Below are 26668 nucleotides of genomic sequence, written 5' to 3' on the forward strand. Positions count from 1 at the left end.
TGTGTGGGCGGGATAGGGGGTGATGATGTGTGTGGGGGGGATAGGGGGTGATAGTGTGTGGGGGGGATAAGGGGTGATGGTGTGTGTGTGGGCGGGATAGGGGGTGATGGTGTGTGTGGGCGGGATAGGGGTGATGGTGATGGTGTGGGGATAGGGGCTGATGGTGTGTGTGGGCGGGATAGGGGTGATGTGTGTGTGTGGGCGGGATAGGGGGTGATGGTGTGTGGGATAGGGGGTGATGGGGATGGTGTGGGGGATAGGGGGTGATGGTGTGTGGGATAGGGGGTGATGGTAATGGTGTGGGGGATAGGGGGTGATGGTGTGTGTGGGGGGATAGGGGGTGATGGTGTGTGTGTGGGGGATAGGGGGTGATGGTGTGTGGGTGGGCGGGCGGGCAGGCGGGATAGGGGGTGATGGTGTGTGTGTGGGCGGGATAGGGGTGATGGTGTGTGTGGGCGGGCGGGATAGGGGGTGATGGTGTGTGTGTGGGGGGGATAGGGGGTGATGGGGTGTGTGGGCGGGATAGAGGGTGATGGTGTGTGGGATAGGGGGTGATGGTGATGGTGTGGGGTGGATAGGGGGTGATGGTGTGGGGGATAGGTGGTGATGGTGTGTGTGGGGGGGATAGGGGGTGATGGTGTGTGTGTGGGGGATAGGGTGGGATGGTGTGTGTGGGGGGATAGGGTGTAATGGTGTGTGTGTGGGGGGGATAGGGGGTGATGGTGTGTGTGGGCGGGATAGGGGGTGATGGTGTGTGTGGGCGGGATAGGGGGTGATGGTGTGTGTGTGGGGGATAGGGGGTGATGGTGTGTGTGGGGGGATAGGGTGTGATGGTGTGTGTGTGGGGGGATAGGGTGTGATGGTGTGTGTGGGCGGGATAGGGGGTGATGGTGTGGGGATAAGGGGTGATGGTGTGTGTGTGGGGGGATAGGGGGTGATGGTGTGTGTGGGGGGATAGGGGGTGATGGTGTGTGTGGGGGGATAGGGTGTGATGGTGTGTGTGGGGGGGGATGGGGGTGATGGTGTGTGTGGGCGGGATAGGGGGTGATGGTGTGTGTGGGCGGGATAGGGGGTGATGGTGTGTGTGTGGGCGGGATAGGGGTGATGGTGTGTGGGGCGGGATAGGGGGTGATGTGTGTGTGTGTGGGGGATAGGGGGTGATGGTGTGTGTGGGGGGATAGGGGGTGATGGTGTGTGTGTGGGCGGGATAGGGGTGATGGTGTGTGTGGGCGGGATAGGGGGTGATGGTGTATGTGGGCGGGATAGAGGGTGATGGTGTGTGGGATAGGGGGTGATGGTGATTGTGTGGGGGATAGGGGCTGATGGTGTGTGTGGGCGGGATAGGGGGTGATGATGTGTGTGGGGGGATAGGGGGTGATAGTGTGTGTGGGGGGATAGGGGGTGATGGTGTGTGTGTGGGCGGGATAGGGGGTGATGGTGTGTGGGATAGGGGTGATGGTGATGGTGTGGGGGATAGGGGGTGATGGTGTGTGTGGGCGGGATAGGGGGTGATGGTGTGTGGGGGGGATAGGGGGTGATGGTGTGTGTGGGCGGGATAGGGGGTGATGGTGTGTGGGGGGATAGGGGGTGATGGTGTGTGTGGGGGGGATAGGGGGTGATGGTGTGTGGGATAGTCGGTGATGGTGATGGTGTGGGGGATAGGGGGTGATGGTGTGGGGGATAGGTGGTGATGGTGTGTGTGTGGGGGGATAGGGGGTGATGGTGTGTGTGTGGGGGATAGGGGGTGATGGTGTGTGTGTCGGGGATAGGGTGTGATGGTGTGTGTGTGGGGGATAGGGGGTGATGGTGTGTGTGGGCGGGATAGGGGTGATGGTGTGTGTGGGCGGGATAGGGGGTGATGGTGTGTGTGGGGGATAGGGGTGATGGTGTGTGTGGGGGGATAGGGTGTGATGGTGTGTGTGGGGGGGATAGGGGGTGATGGTGTGTGTGGGCGGGATAGGGGGTGATGGTGTGGGGGATAGGGGGTGATGGTGATGGTGTGGGGATAGGGGGTGATGGTGTGGGGGATAGGTGGTGATGGTGTGTGTGTGGGGGGGATAGGGGGTGATGGTGTGTGTGTGGGGATAGGGGGTGATGGTGTGTGTGGGGGGATAGGGTGTGATGGTGTGTGTGTGGGGGGATAGGGGGTGATGGTGTGTGTGGGCGGGATAGGGGGTGATGGTGTGTGTGGGCGGGATAGTGGGTGATGGTGTGTGTGGGCGGGATAGGGGGTGATGGTGTGTGTGGGCGGGATAGGGGGTGATGGTGTGTGTGTGGGGGGATAGGGGGTGATGGTGTGTGGGTGGGCGGGCAGGCGGGATAGGGGGTGATGGTGTGTGTGTGGGCGGGATAGGGGTGATGGTGTGTGTGGGCGGGATAAGGGGTGATGGTGTGTGTGTGGGGGGATAGGGGGTGATGGTGTGTGGGATAGGGGGTGATGGTGATGGTGTGGGGGATAGGGGGTGATGGTGTGTGTGTGGGGGGGATAGGGGTGATGGTGTGTGGGATAGGGGGTGATGGTGATGGTGTGGGGGATAGGGGGTGATGGTGATGGTGTGGGGATAGGGGGTGATGGTGTGTGTGGGGGGATAGGGGGTGATGGTGTGTGTGTGTGGGGATAGGGGTGATGGTGTGTGTGGGGGATAGGGGGTGATGGTGTGTGTGGGGGGATAGGGGTTATGGTGTGTTGGGGGGAGAGGGGTGATGGTGTGTGTGTGGGGGATAGGGGGTGATGGTGTGTGTGTGGGGGATAGGGGGTGATGGTGTGTGTGTGGGGGGATAGGGGTTGATGGTGTGTGTGGGCGGGATAGGGGGTGATGTTGTGTGTGGGCGGGATAGGGGGTGATGGTGTGTGTGTGGGCGGGATAGGGGGTGATGGTGTGTGTGGGCGGGATAGGGGGTGATGGTGTGTGTGTGTGGGGATAGGGGGTGATGGTGTGTGTGTGGGCGCGATAGGGGGTGATGGTGTGTGTGTGGGCGGGATACGTGGTTATGGTGTGTGTGTGGGCGGGATACGGGGTGATGGTGTGTGTGTGGGCGGGATAGGGGGTGATGGTGTGTGTGTGGGCGGGCGGGATAGGGGGTGATGGTGTGTGTGGGCGAGAGAGGGGGGTGATGGTGTGGGGGATGAATGTGTGTGTGGGGGGGATAGGCGGTGATGGTGTGGGGGATGAATGTGTGTTTGGGGGGTGTCTCTGTGTGTCTGTGTGTTTTTATGTACGTATGTTAATGGCCAATGCCTGGGGATGAGGTTAGCATCATGGCTACTTCTATCAACTATGTGTATTGAGCTTTTCTGCTTTTCAGTTTGAGCTGCAGGGCTGTAGGTTCTCTCGCAGTCTAAATACATTCAGCTTGAGGCTGTCTGGCCAGCCATCTCTGACTGACTGTCTCAGCCTTAAGGAAACAAGTCACGACTGCTTCTTTTAACAACCAGTGTGTAGGATGGTATCTGTGTTCAGTACGCACATGGAGGCCTCTCCTGTGTGATGGTCAAGGGTAGGGGTGTGTGTGTGTGTGTGTGTGTGTGTGTGTGTGTGTGTGTGTGTGTGTGTGTGTGTGTGTGTGTGTGTGTGTGTGTGTGTGTGTGTGTGTGTGTGTGTGTGTGTGTGTGTGTGTGTGTGTGTGTGTGTGTGTGTGTGTGTGTTTGCTTATCGACTGGTTCTGTTAGCCTTACTGTGAGGCAGACTGATTTCAGCTGCTTTCAATCTACAGAGGCCAGTGTTTCAATAACTACATAACATGATCCTGTGTTGTGTTGACTTCTGATTTGGTCCCTCATTGCATTTGGAAGAATTGTTAAGTAAAAAATGTAGTTACTTGTGTTTGACCAGGGTGGTACGTCCCTTTCTGTTGAGGCTCTCTCAGAGCAGGAAGTGTTCTCTTCCTGTTGAGCAGATTCTGGAGATTCGTCCAAAACACACACGCATACGTACACAGACTACGCACGCACACACACACACACACACACACACACACACACACACACACACACACACACACACACACACACACACACACACACACACACACACACACACACACACACACACACACACACACTCACACACACACACACACACACACACACACACTGTAGAGATACGTGTACTATACACACACTATAGCTGCTACTAGGCCAGATGGAATTCAGGTCAGTTGATTGCAAAGTGAATTTGCTAGTCAGATAAAGCTGTTTACCCTATTCCCTGTAATGTGTATGTGAATGCATTATATGTGTGTATGTGTATGTTTGTATTCACACTGGTTTGTAAGCTTTTGTAATCTTGTAAATGATATGAATCTTCTCCGGTGATGAAGACATGGATGTGTCATGGTATGGGGGGTATGCAACATAGGTCAACTTTGAGCACCTTTTATTTCTTGAATGTTTTATCATTCAGGTCCAAAACGTCACTTTCTGACCACTTCTTCCATGAGGAAACATGTATGGAAAGTTGTGTTTAAATCAAAGGGGATGCTGTCAAAAAGTGACTGAATTCAAATGGATTGAGCTAGTATTGGATCAGGTGTTTATGTGTTCCCCAGCAGCACACACACTCTCACCCACCTCATCTCCATGGAGATCCAAAACGTAGGCCGAGTTTTGAGTGCTTACCGCCCCCACATGTGGCCTGGGAGATGCACAGGGGTCGACAGATGTGGGGGCGGTGACAGACTCAGGAGGCATAGGATGGACTTTTTTGATTTAATAGGACCCTCTGAGAGATCTCTATATATCTGTTTATCTCCCCATTTATACATCTCTCCCCCAATTTCTCACTCTCTCCATTTCCCTTATCCCTACTCCCTTGATATCCCTCTATCCATCCCTCTCTCTTGCCATGCCTTCTCTCTAGGTGAAAGTATAAAATCTCGTCATTAACATTTGAAGCAATATCCATTTGGTGAGATGACTTAAGAGTCTTCATTCTGTCTAGCTGATTGGTAGATATTAGAATTGATCTTTTCCTTATAAAGTGTGTCTGCAGTGGAGCGATTACATTTCCGAACAAAGGCTCAGTACTGGAGGAGCTGACTGGGCTGGGGCTATCAGTACTGCTGCTTTTGTTTGAGAAAGAGAGAGAGAGAGAGAGAGAGAGAGAGAGAGAGAGAGAGAGAGAGAGAGAGAGAGAGAGAGAGAGAGAGAGAGAGTCTCCCATGTAGATTACCTTTCAAAGATACATAAGTTGAATAATGTAACTGAAATGGTAATCTCTCATTCTATTCATGCAGCTTTGCAGACAGGCACCTCTGTGTTGTGTGGTGTCTAATGCACCAGAGCTGAGGGAAGGGGAAGGGGAATAGTCTAACATCCACTCAGTAGAACTGAATCCCAACAGTCTTTGTTTGACCCTAGATTTCAGTGAAGTTTTAGCATGGCTAAACAAATCCCTCAAAGTGACATTCTTGCTTGTCGTAAATGTAGATATATTTTCATATTTAGTGACAGTTGTAGATGCCCTCATTTCAGATGGTGTATTTTACCTTCTCATCCGTCTCTCCGCCTTTCAATCTCTCTCTTTCTCTCGCCGTCACCTCCTCCCTCCATCAGCCACTGAGCATCTCTTCCGTCTCCTGTTTTCTTCCCTCCCCCTCTCCCTCAGACCTATGGATTGTGTATATGTAAGGATTACACACAGTGACTGCTGAAACTCCCTCTCTGAGACTGTCACAGGACTCTCCTTCCTCCCCTCTCCTCTCCTCTCCTCTCCTCTCCTCTCCTCTCCTCTCCTCTCCTCTCCTCTCCTCTCCTCTCCTCTCCTCTCCTCTCCTCTCCTCTCCTCTCCTCTCCTCTCCTCTCCTCTCCTCTCCTCATTATCACTCCATAAGGAACCTGAAAATACTCCACACAGAACTGTCTGTTTCTAACCAACAGTTGTTGCTAACAAACACTTGTTGAAGGTCATATTCTGAGGAGGAGGAACCTGAGGATAAAAGTAGAGCTAGAGATGGTAGAGTGGAGCTCTCTCACAGTTGACATGGCAACAGCTGGTCTTGATCCTGGAGAGATTGGAGGCATTGACAGTTAGTTCTGCCTGTGAGATGGAAATTATGGTGAATGGGAGACAGAACCGGTTTGATCCGGCATGGCTGAGTGCTCTGTTCTGAGCAAGAGAGAGAGAGAGAGAAAGAGGTGGGGTGAGGGAGAGGGAGAGAAATATACATAGACAGAGAGTGGGGATGCAGTGAAATACACACCACTGACTCTCTAATTAGAGAAAGAGAGATTTCCTGGTGATTCATTTCACTTAGCAGGTGGCAGCAGAATGCACACTGTCTGTAGGCTGTTATGGGTTATGAGTTGTTCCACAGAGACAGTAGTGAATGCATACATTTTCACACACACACGCACACACACACACGCGCAATCACACCATCTTGCTATCTATCTCTCTCTCTCTCACTCTCACTCTCTTTCACTCTTTCTCTCTCTCTCTCTCTCTCTCTCTCTCATTATCTCACTCTCCTAGTTTAATCTAGCCTTCTTTACCTCAGACTAACCGTACACACTGAATCTCTCTGTCTCTCTCCCCCTCTCTCATTATCTCACTCTCTCTCAGTTTAATCTAGCCTTCTTTACCTCAGCCTTCTTTACCTCAGACTAACCGTACACACTGAATCTCTCTGTCTCTCTCCCCCTCTCTCATTATCTCACTCTCTCTTAGTTTAATCTAGCCTTCTTTACCTCAGACTAACCGTACACACTGAATCTCTCTGTCTCTCTCCCCCTCTCTCATTATCTCACTCTCTCTTAGTTTAATCTAGCCTTCTTTACCTCAGCCTTCTTTACCTCAGACTAACCGTACACACTGAATCTGTCTCTTTCTCTCTCTATTAGTCTTAATCTAGTTTCCTCAATGTCTCAGACCAACCTGTTTCCTCACTCTCATGTCTGATCGCTTATCGGTTAAGAACGTTGGGCCATTAACCGAAAGGTTGGTGGTTTGAATCTCAGAGCCGGCCACCCGCACCTTTCTGAAAGTTAAATGTGGAAGACACATTTTGGTTGAATGCATCAGTTGAATAGGTATCCCCTTTCCCCTAATCTAATGGAGTCTACCCTTCAAACTGTCTCAGTACAATCTAATTGGCTACAGGCTCCATGTTGCTCACTAGAAAACACTACCATAAACTATTTCCAGAAGCATGGTAACTTTTCTTTGACAATGTATGTAAGTAGGCAATTATTTAACCGCCCCATCTCACCGGTGTTTCTCCTTCCATCCCTCTCCCCATCTCTGTTCCCTCTCTCTCCCCTGCATCTGTGTCTGTCTGTCTGTCTGTGGGTGAGATGCAGAAGGCAAATCAGGTTTAAGTGGCTGTCACGCCCTGATCATAGAGAGCCCTTGGTTCTCTATGGTGTTGTAGGTCAGGGCGTGACTAGGGTGTGTTCTAGTCAATTATATTTCTATGTTGGGTTTGAGTATGGTTCCCAATTAGAGGCAGCTGATTATCGTTGTCTCTAATTGGGGATCATACTTAAGGAGTCCCTGTTCCCACCTGCATTGTGGGATATTGTTTGTTTGTGTTGGGGCCAGTGGCGGTTCTAGACCATTTCAAATGGGGGGGCAGAGCTGGGGCCAGTTGTACTGTTAGAGGGGCTAGTTACATTAGACGTTATTGTTGTCATATCGTTTTCTTCACTGCATTGCAGGCATTAGCAGGCAAAAGACCATGTTCATAATCATCATCGTTGCCACTGTCTAATAACGGATGTAAAAAAAGAACCATAGCAAAAATGAGTTATGTAAAAATTATTTCATACTCCACATTTAGGGGGCCACAAGGGGGTCCAAAATTGTTGTCACAGGGGCACTGGCCCCCCTGGCCCCCCCTCCAGAACCGCCCCTGGTTGGGGCTTGTTGCACGACGTAGTCACGTTGTGTTGCTTGTTTATTGTTTTGGTTGAAGAAGTTTCACTTTTAATAAATATGTGGAACTCAACAAACGCTGCGCCTTGGTCCGTCTCTTATCAGCACGTGACAGAATATCCCACCAAAAGACGACCAAGCAACGTGTGCACGAGGTAAAGGGGTTTTGGACATGGGAGGAAGTCATGGGAGGACACGAGACCCTTCCTTGGCGGGAGTCGCAAAGGAGCATGGAAGGACAGCGACGACGTCGGGGACCGCAGCCACAGAAACCCCAAGATTATTTTGGGGGGGGGGCACATGGAGCTGGCGGCTGAGCAGAGGGAAGAGCCAGAGACCGTCAGGGAGGCGATAGAGAAGTGGTCGGTCGACTCAAGGAGAGAGCCAGAGCCCGCCTGGGAGTCGATGAAGCAATGTGAGGAGGGATATCGGAGAATGATGTTGGCGAGGAGTAGGCTGCAGCGCAGGCGAGCTGAAGAGCGTGTCATCAGTCCGGTGCCATCTGTGCCGGCCCCACGCACCAGCCCATCAGTGCGCCTCCCCAGCCCGGTATGTCCTGTGCCAGTTCCTCGCACTCGCCCTGAAGAGCGGGTCATCAGTCCGGTGCCATCTGTGCCAGCTCTCCGCACTCTTCCTGAAGAGCCAGAGACCGTCAGGGAGGCGATGGAGAAGTTGGGAGAGAGAGAGAGGAGAGAGATGTTGTGCAAGTGTGTTCTGCATAACATTCGACCTAAAGATCCTGTCAGCAGTCTGGTGAGTCCTGTGCCAGCTCCCCGCACCCTCCCTGAAGTGCGTGTCAACAGTCCGGTGCCACCTGTGCCGGCTCCACGCACCAGGCCTCCAGTGCGCCTCCCCAGTCCGGTACGTCCTGTGCCTGCTCCCCGCACTCACCCTGAAGTGCGTGTCACCTGTCCGGTACCACCTGTGCCGGCTCCACGCACTAGGCCTCCAGTGCGCCTCTCCAGCCTGGAGCGTCCTGTGCCAGCTCCACGCACTCGACCTGAGGAGTGTGTCATCAGTCCAGTGCAACCTGCGCCGATTCCCAGTCCCGGCACGGTGTCCAGTCCCGCTCCCTGGCAGGAGCCTTCCTCTGCGCTGGTGCCCAGTCCAGGCACAGTGTCCAGTCCCACTCCAAGGCCAGAGCCTTCCTCTGCGCTGGTGCCCAGTCCAGGCACAGTGTCCAGTCCCGCTCCATGGCAGGAGCCTTCCTCTGCATCGGTGCCCAGTCCAGGCACGGCGTCCAGTCCCGCTCCATGGCAGGAGCCTTCCTCTGCATCGGTGCCCAGTCCAGGCACGGCGTCCAGTCCCGCTCCATGGCAGGAGCCTTCCTCTGCATCGGTGCCCAGTCCAGGCACGGCGTCCAGTCCCGCTCCATGGCAGGAGCCTTCCTCTGCATCGGTGCCCAGTCCAGGCACGGCGTCCAGTCCCGCTCCATGGCAGGAGCCTTCCTCTGCTCCGGTGCCCAGTCCAGGCACGGCATCCAGTCACGCTCCAAAGCCGGAGCCTTCCTCTGCTCCGGTGCCCAGTCCAGGCACAGTGTTCAGCCCAGCGCCATGGCCGGATCCGGGGTCTGGACGGGGGCGGCGACCCGCACCGGAGCCGCCACCGACACTAGTCACCCCCCCTACCCTCCCCATTTGGTTTCAGGTTTTGCGGCCGGAGTCCGCACCTTTGGGGGGGGGTACTGTCACACCCTGACCATAGAGAGCCCTTGGTTCTCTATGGTGTTGTAGGTCAGGGCGTGACTAGGGGGTGTTCTAGTCAATTATATTTCTATGTTAGGTTTGAGTATGGTTCCCAATTAGAGGCAGCTGATTATCGTTGTCTCTAATTGGGGATCATACTTAAGTAGTCCCTGTTCCCACCTGCATTGTGGGATATTGTTTGTTTGTGTTGGGGCTTGTTGCACCACGTAGTCACGTTGTGTTGCTTGTTTATTGTTTTGGTTGAAGAAGTTTCACTTTTAATAAATATGTGGAACTCAACAAACGCTGCGCCTTGGTCCGTCTCTTATCAGCACCGTGACAGTGGCCTTGCTTTGATTAATTGGATGAGTGTGTTGTCACCACCTGGTTTGCAGCTCTGAGCCCCTCTTATAGCCTAGCTGTCACAACCAAGAGCTTAGGACTGCGTTTACGATCTCAACCTTGGAGTGTTTTCTCTCTCAACAGTTTTCAACCATTTTACATGAACATTTGAGTCGTTTAGCAGACGCTCTAATCCAGAGCGATTTACAGGAGCAATTAGGGTTACGTGCCTTGCTTATATTGCAACAACAACAAAAAATATGATTGCTCCTATTCCATTGGTCATCGCATTTTAGCATTATAGCTGCTAAAGATCCCTGTAACCTGCATGGAACTTCCTCTGTTTTAAGATTTCAATTTTGTCAATCGTTTTCCACAATGACACTGTAGTGATAATAAGCAGTAGACCTGTGTGTGTTGTCAGATGCTCAGCACTAAGGCTCTGTAGTGATTTGTGTGGGATCCTCTTCCTCTCCTGGTTGAGTTTCTGGATGAATTTGTTTGGCTGTCCTCCTATAGCTGTTGAATCCAGAAATCTGGTTCAATGGCTCAATCTGATCTTTCTGTAGCCCGACGACTCATACTTTAGTCTGAGACTGCCGTCATTGAAGTCGTTTGTGGACCAGGGGCACAAGGGGCATTGTACAAAACAAAGTCATCAGCGACTGGATCATCTCTAACCAATCTGAGTATCAAAACCAATGATGAATTTTCACCTCGCCACTTTACCCACGTGTGTTCTGGCCCAACCCATCGGTGTCTGGACCAATCATCAGACGGCCCCGAATGTGTTTACATTCGGTGAAGGCTCAGGGAGGTACTCAGATCCAGACTCATTGCGGAGAAGAAACTAACATCCGTGGGCGTGGCGTAGCGTTTGGTCAGGGCAAGGAGTCTGGGTAGCCAGGCAAATCATTCTGCCCTTTTACCTCTCATCTTTTAGTCTGTTGTTTAACCTTTGATCACCAGGATGTCATCCTTTGATCCACAGCTCCCTCCTTCTCACCCTCCCTTGCCTTGGCCCTGTTCTGTGGCCTGTACTCTCACTTCAAAAGCATTTTTCCCTGTTTGAATTCCTCTTCAAAGACTAGTCTCTGAAGGTCCTCTGCTTCCACTACAGGCCCCTGTGGCTCTCTATTTCCTTATTTTTGCTCCCTTGTTTTTTCGCCCTCGCTCCCTCCATCTCTTGTGCCTGCATGCCATGACTTAAATATCACACACACACACACACACACACACACACACACACACACACACACACACACACACACACACACACACAAACACACACTCCCACGCTTAGACACTTTAGAGAAAACCTATTTCAGCCCAGCAAAAAAAAAGGGGCTTGCAGGAGAGTCAAACACTGTGTCATTCTGTCCAGCAAATGGCTATGAAAGAGAACCAATTCAGGCTGAGCCTCTGGTGGGAAGAAAGGCTTTCTGGGATATAAAGAAACAATCACAGCCTACCAGTTTCATTGTTTCTATCTCTCCATCTTCCATTAGAGGCTTTTATCAACCACTTGCAGGCTTGAGAGATGTGTGTGTTTGTATATTTGTGGGGAGGGGGAGTGTGTATGTGTATATGTGTGTGTGTGTGTCACAGGTGGCCGGTGGCACCTTATTTGGGGAGGAGGGCTCATAGTAATGGCTGGAACGGAATCAATGGAATGGTAACAACCACATCACACATATGGTTCCCATTTCGTTCCAGCCATTATTATGAGCCGTCCTCCCCTCACCAGCCTCCTCTGGTGTGTGTGTGTGTGTGTGTGTGTGTGTGTGTGTGTGTGTGTGTGTGTGTGTGTGTGTGTGTGTGTGTGTGTGTGTCTAATATGGCTACCCAGATAATTATACAATGGGCTAGAATAAACAGCTAGAATAAGTCAATAACAACGCCACGCCTAATTTAGGAAATCACTCACTGATTATTGTCTGTGGTTCAGCCTTGGTGGAGAAAAACAATGACTGGCTTGTTACTGTATGATCTACCAGCCGGGGCTCACAGCACGGCCCATTTTGCATTAATTACAGTTTGTGTGTTTTGTGTGCGGTGTTGTTTGTTTTCTGTAATAAGTATTCTGAATTCCTTTTTTGTTGAGGGATTTATTTATGTATTTATTTGCACCAAAGAAAACAAGTGATAGACAACAATCCAGATAAAAACTAAAATCTAAAAACAGTGTGCTTGGATGCCCAAGGGCTTATATGAAATCCACACCACAAAAAAACTATATTCAATGCATAAGTACAAAATAAAACTTGGTTTCTAGTAAACCTACTAATTATATATGTATAAATGAATTGATCAGTAATCTCAAAAAACAAAAGCAACTGTTTTGTTTAAATGTGTGTGTGCATGTGAATGTGTGAGAGTTAGGCTTTATGGAGGAGATCACTGAGTAGTTTGGTTCATCAGGCTGACCCCCAGTCTTCGCTTGAACTTATTGAGGGATGGTGATATTTTGGCAATGTGAAGATGAGAATGGTACCTCTGTATCTGATAGAGAATTGACTATGTGAGGTGCGGCAGTGGGGAGGGTGAAGGTTATCGAGGTGTTATATTGATGGATTTCAGAATGAACCTGGAAGAATCCATTGAAAGGTAAACTGTCTGGGAGGTATGAGTATTTGTAGATGAAAGTGCATAATTGGCTAACATTAATGTTGTAAATAGACAAGATATTGAGTTTCTTAAACAAAGGTGCATATGGAGCCAGGTAATTAGAGGAGGTAGCTAGTCTTGCAAATGTATTTTGTATGATGAGTAATTTGTGTAGTTAGGAGGCATATTTACTGGGCCAGACAATATTACAGTAAATGAGATATGGGTAAATAAGCTATAGTATAGAGTTAGAAAGCAAGCCTGATGAACCAAACCACTAGTCTTTCTGATGATACCAGCAGATTTCATCACTTCGCTAGTGACAAATCGAATATGATCTTTCCAGGAAAACATTTCATCAACTAGAACTCAGAGGAATCTAGTGGATGTGACTTGTTCCATTTCATTCCCACCAACTGAGATTCTGGCTCCTTATTTTATTTTTTATTTTTTACAATATTTTTTATTCTTACTAGTGAATATAATAAAGTTAGATTTTTTTAAACATTTAAAGATCATTTGTTTATCTGGAACCATTCAGAAAACGTGGCCATGCCTGAGTTGGCTTCATTAATATAAATTCTTGTGTGCTAAAATGTAATTGGTATCCTCAGCAAAGAGAAGGGGAAGTACGGTAGAAGACACAGCAGCAAGGTCATTGATATAGATTAGGAATAACAAAGGTCACATTATCAACCCTGTGTCACAGCACAGGTTATCTTGGCCCTCGTAGATGCACAGCCGTTTGCATAAACAAATTGTTCTCTATCATAAACAGAACTATATAGCCAATTATGTATAATCATGAAAACCGTAATAATGCAATTTAGAAAGTAACATTTCATGATCAACCATGTCAAAATCTTTGGATGAATCTAAAAAGATGCAGAGAGCGTGTTCATTGTTGTCCAGGGCTGTAAAGATTTTATCCACATGTTACAAAGGAGCTATATCTGTGGAGTAGTTTTTCAAAAACTATATTGACGCTCATGTAGAATATAGTGTTGATTTAAGTGTTTCAACATTCTCTTACACACCAATTTTTCTAGGATTTTAGAAAAACATGGTAGTACAGATATTGGGAAATAATTTGTGAAAGATATTGGATACCCAGATTTATAGAGGGGGATAACTTTGGCAACTTTCAAATCTTTAGGAACAATACTACTAGTTTGGTGAAGATATGCGTTAGAGGCTCAGTAATTGAGGAAGACACTGATTTCACCAAAAAGGCACCAATCTTATCATGACCTTCTGCTGATATCTTTACCATTTACCTCCATCACCTCCATTACATCAGGAGGATCAAACTGAAGCAGAGAAGGGAAATGTCCCTTAATGTAATCCAAGGGATTGCCATCAGTTTTCTCAAATTTCTTTGACCGAGAGGAACCCACATTCACAAAAAAGTTATTAAATTCTTATTTCCAACAATAAATTGAGATGGGATGGTTCTAGATGCCTTTTTCTTATTTAACAGTTGATTGATGATTTTCCAAGTTGACTTTGTATTATTTAATGGATTCTTGGAATTAGAAAAATATATTTTTGGGGATATCCGAATTAGGTGAGTAAATTTGTTCTTATACTTTTTGTAATTTGCAGAATCCATGGGGGAAGAAAGTGCCATTCCTATGAGCCCTCTCAATCTCCATGAGTTTAGGGTCCAGTTTGAGTTGATCTGCCAGCAGTGTCTTGGCCTTGACTTCTGTGTCATGCCAAGTTTCAGTCTTTACGTCCTCAATTCCATCAATTCAAATGTTATTGTGCCTCGATTGTTTTTTGAGGTAGTATCCTTTGGAAGAGTGCTTGTCAAATGTTATTTGTAAAATGGTGAAATCCTCAGACATGGTTTTGAATGTGGTCTGGCTGGGGACATTCACCTCCAACTGCGTAAATTCCAAACTGTGTATAAATTCCGTTACGGCCTTAAACAGATCATCAACACTTTTGTTGGTAGAATCCAGAAAGAGTTGCAGGAAGGACTTCAAGTTATTTTCCTGCAGATCTGTTAGATCTTTATAGAAGTATTTTTGTTGATGCAGTAGTTCATGGAGTGTAGTGCTTGATACGTACTCGTCTTCCGCATTGACCTTTGCAGCGTTTTTCTGTATAGTATCAGCCACAAGCCACAAGCTTGTTGTGAGCAAAAATGAGTTCGCAAACACAACCCACAACCCGCCTCCCGAAGACAAGCTCTGCCAATAAAATGACCTACACACAACAGCAACTCACACTTGATCACACATGCACCAGTAGGATAAACAGAGAGAAAGAGGAGGACTTGCTCACTGTACTGTCCTGGCTGCACTTTATTAATCCAGTCAGTTAGTGCTGTAAATACAAGCAGTATGTGAAAACACCGGTCAAAGATGCTTGGGAGAGACAGCAGTAGGAGCATTTATTTATCCACGGAGCGAGCAGTGGGAACGAGCAGCGGGAGCGAGCAGCGGGAGCGAGCAGCGGGAGCGGGAACGAGCAGCGGGAGCGAGCAGCGGAAGCGGGAACGAGCAGCGGGAGCGAGCAGCGGGAGCGAGCAGCGGGAGCGGGAACGAGCAGCGGGAACGAGCAGCGGGAGCGAGCAGCGGGAACGAGCAGCGCAAACTTGGTGCCTCAATTAAAGCTACAATCCTTAATTGAAACAATGACAAAGTGGACACCCTAGCCTCTGTTTTGGTAAAAACAAACTGAGGGATGAGCCTGGAGAAATGTAACCACTCTCAAATTCATAGACAGAGCTGTGGATACAAGGACAGTTGTTACCTTGTTTTGGACTATATAGTTTTTGTTTACATATATATTGTTTACATATTATATATTGTTATATATATTGTTTACCCCTATGATGTAACTGGAATGATGAAATAGATGTTCTTCTTCTATGTTTTTGTTTTATTATTTCACTGCCATACTGTGTTGGATCTTGTCTAGCCATCTTGTCTCAAGAGGACCACAATGGAAATAAGTCCCAGACTGTATTGTGTGTTATCCTCCATGATTTTATTCATGTGCATGTATGGCTTTTAAGTTTTATGTGTGCTTGTTTTTTTTTTAAATGTTTGAATTACTAAACTAAATTAAACTACACACTTCAGAGTAAAAAAAACAGATATTTTGGGTTCTGATGGGGTACGACTGTTGAACTAAGCTCATGAGGCATTTTATAAGTTATATTCCTCAAGAATCAATGGTCAAAAATCGATGTAGCAGCTAAGGATTATAGCTTAAAACCAATATTTTTCTTTTTTTTTCCTTTCTCTCTCTCCCTCATCCCTCTCTCTCTAACCCTCTCTCACCCCCTCTCCAGGCTGTGAGCCCTGTGGAGTGTGGTCATGACCAGCTGGGGCAGCAACAGTAGCAGGAAGGACGGCCATGCTGCTGACAGTACCCCCTCCTCCTCCACGCCCCCCCGCCCGCCCCCCGGCCCCAAGCTGCAGGTGCAGCGCTCCCTCTCCCAGGACACCATCACCATCCACTTCTCCGCCCTGGGACAAGAGGAGGACGAGGACGAGGAGCTGTATGGGTTTGGGGCGTCTGTGTCATCGTCCTCCGCAGGAGAGGAGTCAGAAGGGCTGGGTGGGATGGGGGGGAGGACTGAGGACCAGGGCATCGTGACGGCCTTGGAAGCCAGCGAGGAGCTACTGTTTGAGGCTGGAAGGATTGGGACCACCACTACCATTGCTGTGTCCTCTACCACTCTACCCCACAGCCCAGCCCTGCCCATCCTCCCCTCCTCCATGCACAGGCCCCTCCAGTCCCCCCCTGCTTGCTCCTCCTGGCCCTCTGATCACACAAGGCCCACGATCCCTCCCACCTCCTCCTCCACCACCTCCTCCCCGTCTCGCTCCGCAGCCCTGCCCTCCAAGCCTTTCCTCAGCCTCAGGTCCCTGTCCAATGAAATGATGGTTGCCCCTCCTTCTTCTGCCGGACGCCACCGCCACCACCTGATGAAGACGTTCGTCAAGTCTCTCTCCACGGACAACACCAGGCCCGACCACCAGGAGGCGCCCTCACCACCATCTCTCTCCCAGCAGCGCCCACCTCCAGATTCCCGCGTCAACAACCTGCAGCTCTTCAAGCAGTTGGGCCAGCCGATGGGTTCCACCACGTTTGGGGGTGGTGACTCTAAGACGGCCCCCTCCTCACCCCTCACCTCCCCGGCCGACGGGAGGTGTTTCTTCAAGGTGCAAGAGATGGAGGCCAGGATCGAGGATACTAGGAGGCGTTTGTCGGAGGTCATGTGTGAGCCAATGCATCTGTTCAGTAAGTTCATGGGCGACGAGGCTGGAGGTGGGGCCGAGGGAGGAGGTACAGGAGGGGGTGCCTCCGCTACCCACCGCTCCCTCTCCCTCAGCGCCACGGAGCTCACCAACCTGGCAGGCCTCAATGGGCACGCAGAGAGCAACAACAACTACAGCATCAAAGAGGAGGGGGGCAACTCTGAAGGAGAGGAGGAGGAAGAGGAGGAAGAGGAGACCCCTACTGGTGAAGCCTCAGCAGACTCTGTCTTCTCCTCTCCTCCAGCCAAGTCCTCCAGGACCTCCAGGGTCTCCTCCCCTCCTCCTCTCCCCAGGTCCTCCTCCCTCGCCCTGGGTCACTGCTCTATGTCGGCCCTAGTCCGCCTGGAGGACGAGGAGTTCTGTGAGCTCTACAGTGAAGACTTTGAGCTCTGTACTGACACTGAGACACCGGACGGGGAGCGGCCCGGGTCCCTGCAGATCCAAACGGGAAGCACGGGTGTCTGCAGTGAAGCCGAGTCCGACGAAGAGGAGGAAGACTTACCAAACGTGCCCATCACTGGCCTCCTCTTCTTCACGTGTCTCGTCTACAGTTACCTGGTATTCCCCCTGCCACCCTATTTGTGTGCGGTGGTGCAGGGGGTGGCAGCAGGGTTCATGCTGGCTATACTGGTGGTGTGGCTGTCGGCTCCGGAGGTCTCCAGCTGCAGTGGGACCAGGCAGGGCAGACGAAGGGGGGAGCAGTGGAACGTGGCCCAGCTGGATATCAAAGAACCTGGAATCTTTAAGGTAGGTCACTGTGTTAGCAGTTTAGTGCTAAGTATTCAGAAATTTGACGACTTATGTCTGAAATTAGTGCCAAAGCAATTGGGAAAAAACTGTAAAGGGTGCATTAGTATAAGACTGGAACAAAAGCCTGCTCAACTCTCCAGAACCAGAGTTTGTGACTGAACACTGTCCTACGTTTCACAGCCTATCCCTGTATTTTTTGTGTAAGGTTATGACATAGAAAGCTTTCTACCCAAGAGGATAGATAATAGATTTATAAATGCAACAATAAAGATATTGTCATGGATAGGCATACTTTTCTGTTGTGCAACGACCAAGGTATATTTAAGGCAGATCACATAGAAAGGAGCCTGACATCTTAGATAGGCTGTGTCCTTCCCTTAGTAGTAGCTGTCATCACTGTGGACAGATAGCCTGACATCTTAGATAGGCTGTGTCCTTCCCTTAGTAGTAGCTGTCATCACTGTGGACAGATAGCCTGACATCTTAGATAGGCTGTGTCCTTCCCTTAGTAGTAGCTGTCATCACTGTGGACAGATAGCCTGCAGCTTCTATTGAGTTAGCAAGCTGAGCACATGTTGCTGACAGCATCTACAAGACAAACAGCTGATACATGGCTGGCTTTTCCCCAGTGGGACTCGGAGAGAGTAGGGAGGATCTCCAAGACTGCGTCCCACATGGCACCCTATTCCCTATGTAGTGCACTACTTTTGACCAAGGCCCATAGGACTCTGGTTAAAAGTAGTGCACCATATAGGGATTAGGTTTCCATTTGGGATGCAAACCAATTCTCCATATCGTATCTCTGTTTGTCGTTAAAGTTCAGGAATAAAACCTGATGGCTGCTCACTTTATCAGATAGGACCTGAAGCCATTCAGTAAATGTCTGTAGATATCCGTTTTCTTCCCTCTCTTGAATGGCTAAACAGCATGGTTGCCAAGGTAACAATTCTCCTCCCTCCATGAATCCTAATATCTACACCAGTACTTTTCAGAAGGCTTGGGTTATTACACCATTAAACATTACACTGGCTTAAATATTGGGATGTACAACCTCTCCTGAATGCTCATGCAGCATTCACAATGGTGGCTTCCCAGTGGGATAGAGAAACATTGGCTGGATAAGAAATACATCAAAGTCCGGTGTGGCTCAGCATGGTGCTTGCAACACCAGGGTTGTGGGTTTGATTCCCATAGGGGACCAGTATGAAAATGTATGCACTCACTACTGTAATAAGACTCTGGATAAGAGTGTCTGCTCAATGACTAATCTAACATCCTCATTGGGCTATCCAACAACATACTGAGGCTATATAGCGTTCCCTCCAGCTGCATTGGGGTTTGCCCTGAAACAACCTCACAGATTAAATGGTCTGTTGATTTGTCAAGCGTTCTCCTTTTAACCCAGTCAATGTGCTGGAAACTGAAGCAGAGGAGACACGCTTAGCGCTTGGCTAGCGGTTATGTAAGCGTGTGTTTGTGTTCTTATTTGAGTGTGTGTTTGTGTTCTTATTTGAGTGTGTGTTTGTGTTCTTATTTGAGTGTGTGTTTGTGTTCTTGAGTGTGTGTGTGTGTACTTGTGCGTGTGTGTTTGAACCCGTGTGGGCACATGAGCTCAATAGCCTCAGGCTACAGCTGTACTGGAGAGAGGCTCTCTGGTCACGTGGAACACAGCCCAACATAGCGCCTGTGGAACCACAGAATATAGCCAGCTAAAGGAGGGGTCATACGGGTCAACTCTCACCCACAGTCACGCTATGATGTCATCATGCCCATGATGGAACTCATGAAGTAACGTCTCCCCGTCTCTGAAGGGAACTGAACAGACCGTTGTTGTTGTTTAGAGGAAGCATGTTGTGATACTATCTCCACATATCAACATGAAGTAACGTCTCCCCGTCTCTGAAGGGAACTGAACAGACCGTTGTTGTTGTTTAGAGGAAGCATGTTGTGATACTATCTCCACATATCAACATGAAGTAACGTCTCCCCGTCTCTGAAGGGAACTGAACAGACCGTTGTTGTTGTTTAGAGGAAGCCATGTTGTGATACTATCTCCACATATCAACATGAAGTAACGTCTCCCCGTCTCTGAAGGGAACTGAACAGACCGTTGTTGTTGTTTAGAGGAAGCCATGTTGTGATACTATCTCCACATATCAACATGAAGTAACGTCTCCCCGTCTCTGAAGGGAACTGAACAGACCGTTGTTGTTTAGAGGAAGCCATGTTGTGATACTATCTCCACATATCAACATGAAGTAACGTCTCCCCGTCTCTGAAGGGAACTGAACAGACCGTTGTTGTTGTTTAGAGGAAGCCATGTTGTGATACTATCTCCACATATCAACATGAAGTAACGTCTCCCCGTCTCTGAAGGGAACTGAACAGACCGTTGTTGTTGTTTAGAGGAAGCCATGTTGTGATACAATCTCCACATATCAACCTGCTCTGGATGATTATCTCACTATGATGTTAGTATGGACCAGGACTGTCAGCTAAAAGTTGGAGACCGTGTGGTTATGTGGTTGTATTGCAGCCCATCACACTCCCCAATTAGTGTGTGTGTGTGTGTGTGTGTGTGTGTGTGTGTTTGTGTGTGTTTGTGTGTGTTTGTGTGTGTTTGTGTGTGTTTGTGTGTGCGTGTCATTCGTGCATATTATTAGTCTCCATGTTGTTCCATGCGTCGGTCTGAGAGTTAACAGTGTGTATTGTTCCCATTAACAGGGCTGGATGAACCAGATGTCCAGCTATGACCTAGAGATGTACCATGCCACTCTGACCCACTCTGTGTATGTACGTCTGGAGGGCTCCACCCTGCGCCTGTCCAAACCCAACCGCAACATCGCCCGGCGGGCCACGCACAACGAGCCCAAACCTGACGTCACCTACATCAGCCAGAAGATCTACGACCTCACCGACAGCAAGGTGTGTGTGTCTGTATATCTGTCTGTGTGTCTGTCCGTCAGTCTGTGGAACGTGTTGTATGGTCGTTTGCGGATGGATGCGCCATTTTGTTTGTGTATGTCTAAGACAGAGAGGGAGGGAAAGGGAAATACGATGTGCAAGTGACGTCGTCCTACGTCATACTTCCGGGTCCTGTCCCCTAATCTTGTCACGTCCTGGCCAGTATAAGGGTTAATTGTCATTTTAGTTTGGTCAGGACGTGGCAGAGGGTATTTGTTTTATGTGGTTCAGGGTGGTGTGTTAGTTAGGAGGGCGTTTTATTTATTATTTCCGGGTTTTGAGTTATGGTCAATGTTGATGTATTTCTATGTGTAGTCTGGTTGATTGTTTCTATGTTGAGTTAATTGGGGTGGACTTCCAATTGAAGGCAGCTGTGTGGTGTTGCCTTTGATTGGAAGTCCTATATTAGTTGGGTGTGTTTGTCTGTGTATTTGTGGGAGATTGTTCCGTGTTTAGTGTGTGTAAACCTAACAGGACTGTCAGTGTATCGTGCGTACGTTTTTGTTATTTTGTATGTTCGTTTTGGAATTGATTAAAAGTTCAAAATGAACCATATCAACTCTGCTGCATATTGGTCCTCATTTTCCGATGATGATTTCGCCATATCGTCCTCCGACGAAGAAATCCCTGACAGAATCTCCCACCAAACCAGGACCAAGCAGCAGAGGAAGGAGCAGAGGAATTTTGATTTGGACAATCGGGAGAGATGGACATGGGAGCAGGTTATGGCCGGAGAAGGCCCATGGAGTAAGGCTGGTATGGACCGGGAACGTTTCTGAGGGACACGACTGGCGTATAAGCACGAGAGGCACCCCCAATACATTTTTTTGGGGGGGCACACGGGTAGTTTGGCTAGGCCTAGGAAGAGCCGGAAGCCAGCTACCGTGGTTATATGGAGGAGCGTATGAGGTGGAGAGCGCCATGTTTCGCTGAGGAGCACACTATCTCACCCATACGCACGCACAGTCCGGTGCGCGTTATTCCAGCCCCTCGCAGGTGCCGTGCTAGAGCGGGCATCCAGCCTGGTAGGAGGATGCCTGCGCAGCGCATCTGGTCGCCGGTACGCCTCCGAGGACCAGGCTACCCAACTCCCGCTCTACGCACGGCTACCATCAGGCCCCTGCACAGCCCAGTCCGCCCTGTACAAGCACCCCGCTCGTACAGGGCTACTAGTTCCATCCAGCCAGGACGGGTTGTGCAGGAGGTAAGATCAAGACCGCCTGTGCGCCTCCATAGCCCTAGGTTTCCAGCTCCTGTCTCTCGTGCGGACCCGGAAGTACGTCAGCCCAGTCCGATTCGTCTTGTTCCCGCTCCCCGCACTAGCCTGGAGGTGCGTGTTCCCAGTCTGGTACGCCCAGTACCAGCACCACGCACAAGGCATCTAGTGCGTAAACCCAGCCTCGCCAGTCTAAAGTCGCCAGAGCTGCCCGCCAGTCAACAGTCACCAGAGCTGCCTGCCAGTCAACAATCGCCAGAACTGCCCGTCAGTCAAGAGTCGCCAGAACTGCCCGTCAGTCGAGTCGCCAGAACTGCCCGTCAGTCAAGAGTCGCCAGAACTGCCCGTCAGTCAAGAGTCGCCAGAACTGCCCGTCAGTCAAGAGTCGCCAGAACTGCCCGTCAGTCAAGAGTCGCCAGAACTGCCCGTCAGTCAAGAGTCGCCAGAGCCGCCCGTCAGTGAGGAATCGCCAGAACTGCCCGTCAGTCAAGAGTCGCCAGAGCCGCCCGTCAGTGAGGAATCGCCAGAGCCGCCCGTCAGTGAGGAATCGCCAGAGCCACCCACTAGTCAGGAGCTGCCAGAGTGGCCAAACTGCCCGGAGATGTCAGAGTGGCCACACTGCCCGGAGATGTCAGAGTGGCCAGACTGCCCGGAGATGTCAGAGTGGCCAGACTGCCCGGAGATGTCAGAGTGGCCAGACTGCCCGGAACTGCCAGAGTAGCCAGACTGCCCTGAACTGCCAGAGTGGCCAGACTGCCCGGAACTGCCAGAGTGGCCAGACTGCCCGGAACTGCCAGAGTGGCCAGACTGCCCGGAACTGCCAGAGTGGCCAGACTGCCCGGAACTGCCAGAGTGGCCAGACTGCCCCGAGCTGCCAGAGTGGCCAGACTGCCCCGAGCTGCCAGAGTGGCCAGACTGCCCCGAGCTGCCAGAGTGGCCAGACTGCCCCGAGCTGCCAGACTGCCCCGAGCTGCCAGAGCGGCCAGACTGCCCCGAGCTGCCAGACTGCCCCGACTGCCCCCCGGCGATGCCAGAGTGGCCCGACTGCCCCCCGGCGATGCCAGACTGGCCCGACTGCCTGGAACGGCCAGAACCGGAGCCACCTCCAGATATAGGTGGGTTGGGGAGGGGGGGTGTAGCACAGTGCCGTCGTTAACGGCAGCCACCCTCCCTTCCCTCCCTTTAGTAGAGGGGAATTTTTGTTTTGTTATTGTTTGGGGTTGTTTTTTTTAAGGTGCTTCCGGGGTTAGCACCTTTAAGGGGGGGGGGTACTGTCACGTCCTGGCCAGTATAAGGGTTAATTGTCATTTTAGTTTGGTCAGGACGTGGCAGAGGGTATTTGTTTTATGTGGTTCAGGGTGGTGTGTTAGTTAGGAGGGCGTTTGATTTATTATTTCCGGGTTTTGAGTTATGGTCTATGTTGATGTATTTCTATGTGTAGTCTGGTTGATCTGTTTCTATGTTGAGTTAATTGGGGTGGACTTCCAATTGAAGGCAGCTGTGTGGTGTTGCCTTTGATTGGAAGTCCTATATTAGTTGGGTGTGTTTGTCTGTGTATTTGTGGGAGATTGTTCCGTGTTTAGTGTGTGTAAACCTAACAGGACTGTCAGTGTATCGTGCGTTCGTTTTTGTATGTTCGTTTTGGAATTTATTAAAAGTTCAAAATGAACCATCTCAACTCTGCTGCATATTGGTCCTCATTTTCCGATGATGATTTCGCCATATCGTCCTCCGACGAAGAAATCCCTGACAAATCTCTTGAATGGGCTCGACGATTATATCATCAAATCCGTGAAAACGCGGTCATTTAAGATACAGTTGAAGTCGGAAGTTTACATACACTTAGGTTGGAGTCATTAAAACTCGTTTTTCAATCACTCCACTAATTTCTTGTTAACAAACTATAGTTTTGGCAAGACAGTTAGGACATCTACTTTGCGCATGACACAAGTAATTTTTCCAACAATTGTTTACAGACAGATTATTTCACTTATAATTCACTGTATCACAATTCCAGTAAATCAGAAGTTTACATACACTAAGTTGACTGTGCCTTTAAACAGCTTGGAAGATTCCACAAAATGATGTCATGGCTTTAGAAGCTTCTGATAGGCTAATTGACATAATTTGAGTCAATTGGAGGTGTACCTGTGGATGTATTTCAAGGCCTACCTTCAAACTCAGTGCTTCTTTGCTTGACGTCATGGGAAAATGAAAAGAAATCAGCCAAGACCTCAGAAAGAAAATTGTAGACCTCCACAAGTCTGGTTCATCATTGGGAGCAATTTCCAAGCGCCTGAAGGTACCACGTTCACCTGTACAAACAATAGTACGCAAGTATAAACACCATGGGACCACGCATCCGTCATACCACTCAGGAAGGAGACGCGTTCTGTCTCCTAGAGATGAAGGTACTTTGGTGCGAAAAGTGCAAATCAATCCCAGAACAACAGCAAAGGACCTTGTGAAGATGCTGGAGGAAACAGGTACAAAAGTATCTATATCTACAGTAAAACAAGTCCTATATCAACAGCAAGGAAGAAGACACTGCTCCAAAACCGCCATAAAAAAGCCAGACTATGGTTTGCAACTGCACATGGGGACAAAGATCGTACTTTTTGGAGAAATGTCCTCTGGTCTGATGAAACAAAAATGGAACTGTTTGGCCATAATGACCATCGTTAAGTTTGGAGGAAAAAGGGGGAGGCTTGCAAGCCGAAGAACACCATCCCAACCGTGAAGCACGGGGGTGGCAGCATCATGTTGTGGGGGTGCTTTGCTGCAGGAGGGACTGGTGCACTTCACAAAATAGATGGCACCATGAGGGAGGAAAATTATGTGGATATATTGAAGCAACATCTCAAGACATCAGTCAGGAAGTTAAAACTTGGTCGCAAATGGGTCTTCCAAATGAACAGTGACCCCAAGAATACTTCCAAAGTTGTGGCAAAATGGCTTAAGGACAACATAGTCAAGGTATTGGAGTCGCCATCACAAAGCCCTGACCTCAATCCCATAGAAAATTTGTGGGCAGAACTGAAAAACCGTGTGCGAGCAAGGAGGCCTACAAACCTGACTCAGTTACACCAGCTCTGTCAGGAGGAATGGGCCAAAATTCACCCAACTTATTGTGGGAAGCTTGTGGAAGGCTACCCGAAACATTTGACCCAAGTTAAACAATTTAAAGGCAGTGCAACCAAATACTAATTGAGTGTATGTAAATGTCTGACCCACTGGGAATGTGATGAAAGAAATAAAAGCTGAAAGAAATAATTCTCTCAACTATTATTCTGACATTTCACATTCTTAAAATAAAGTGGTGATCCTAACTGACCTAAGACAGGGCATTTTTACTAGGATTAAATGTCAGGAATTGTGAAAAACGGAGTTTAAATGTATTTGGCTAAGGTGTATGTAAACTTCCGACTGTATATAAAATTATATTTGTGTTTGTGGATGAATTTACCTCTGATGTTTGTGTGCTGAAGACCATTGTGATATGTTTTTGCCCATTCAAAACGCAAAAGTACGAGGCTACTTCCTGAAAAACGACACGTCACTTTCATACCATATATGGTGCACATTTGTGTATGACTGTGTGTGTGTTTGGGCATACAGATATTGAAGTGGGCCTCCCTCACAAGGGATATAAATACCTGTATCTGTCCAGTCAGCCTAATATTTTTAGAACACCCCCAAGAGGTTCATGTAGCGTGTAACATCCAAATGTGTCCCCAGATCCACCTGGTGCCCCAGAGCCTGGCCAGGAAGCGCGTGTGGAACAAGAAGTACCCCATCTGTATCGAGCTGGCCAAGCAGGAGGACTTCATGTCCAAGATCCAGGCCCAGGGAGGGAGGCCCGAACCTGGGGAAGAGAAGCCGGCCGGGGTGGGGGAGAAGGGGGAGAAGCTGGAGGGTCCAGGTGGAGCTGGGGGTGGAGAGGAGCCCAGGAAACCCCCAGGGGAGCGGGATCCGAAACTGTTCCTGTTTGGGAGGACGGGTCGGGAGAAAGAAGAATGGTTCAGGAGGATTTTGGTTGCATCCAGACTTAAGTCTGAGGCTAATAAAACATCCAGTGAGCATCCAGTAGGCGGTGAGGGAACATTCAGATGAACACACAGACAGCTGTACTTTTTGGGCAACAACAATTGATTCCCATTCAAAATCCTATTCTTCCTAACCTTAACCCTAACCCTAATTCTAAGAGGATTACAGACAGGGAGACGTTAGCTAGACATTAACGTATGTGAAATGATTTCCAATAGAATTTGAACCCAGGTGTGGTTGTCGTTGCCTAACAGACTGGCCTCACAGACTGGAGGCAGAGAGCAGGAGTAGCAGCCGTGGCAGCCTCATGGACGAGCCCAGTCAGAAGGACCCTTCCCTGGCCGGAGGGGTCAGGCAGAAGATGCTGCTGGACTACAACGTCTACATGGCCAAGTACGTCACCCCCCTGCCCCCGCTGGACAGCCCCCCGGCCAGCAGCCCGTCCCACAGCCCAGAGGGCAGCCCTGGAGCCACCAAGAAGGTAGGGTTGATGGGGGAGACCACAGAGATCTTATTCATTCTATATGTAATTCTATGGAGGTGACCATGTTGACACAGGCTGATCAGATAGCCATGTAGACATGTAGTTAGTGTGGCCATGTAATAGCATGTAACTATACTGAACAATAAATAACTATACTAAGCAACATGCAACAATTTCAAAGAGTTACAGCTCAAATAAGGAAATCAGTCAATTGAAATAAATTCATTAGATCCTAATCTATGGATTTCACATGACTGGGAATACAGAAACAGCAGGGGTTCAAACTTTAGAACCCAGTTCCTACATTTGAGTATAAAAATGGATTTTATTAACCCCTGTGCGGCCTCGACGGACATCCAGCGAAAAATCCTATCTCCATTAGCATAACAAAATGTAATACTTTTTTTTTTTCAATTTTT

The 26668-nt window shown here is 49.3% G+C and overlaps 1 protein-coding gene across 4 annotated transcripts in view; it reads left to right on the forward strand.

Annotated features, from left to right (window-relative positions):
- Positions 1 to 26668, forward strand: part of LOC106601758 (testis-expressed protein 2) — a 61249-nt gene that overhangs the window by 15399 nt on the left and 19182 nt on the right. For 2 of the 4 annotated variants that reach the window (XM_045715512.1, XM_045715513.1), the window contains exons 3-6: positions 15816 to 17535; positions 20263 to 20463; positions 25457 to 25793; positions 26020 to 26246. In XM_045715512.1, coding sequence (XP_045571468.1) covers positions 15841 to 17535; positions 20263 to 20463; positions 25457 to 25793; positions 26020 to 26246 — 2460 coding nt within the window. In that variant the 5' untranslated portion in view covers positions 15816 to 15840. Of the gene's footprint in view, positions 1 to 15815; positions 17536 to 20262; positions 20464 to 25456; positions 25812 to 26019; positions 26247 to 26668 lie in introns of all 4 variants that reach the window. The other 2 variants (XM_045715510.1, XM_045715511.1) reach the window with 1 other exon arrangement.

Source organism: Salmo salar, chromosome ssa03 (assembly GCF_905237065.1).
Source record: "Salmo salar chromosome ssa03, Ssal_v3.1, whole genome shotgun sequence".
Classification (NCBI taxonomy): Eukaryota; Metazoa; Chordata; class Actinopteri; order Salmoniformes; family Salmonidae; genus Salmo; species Salmo salar.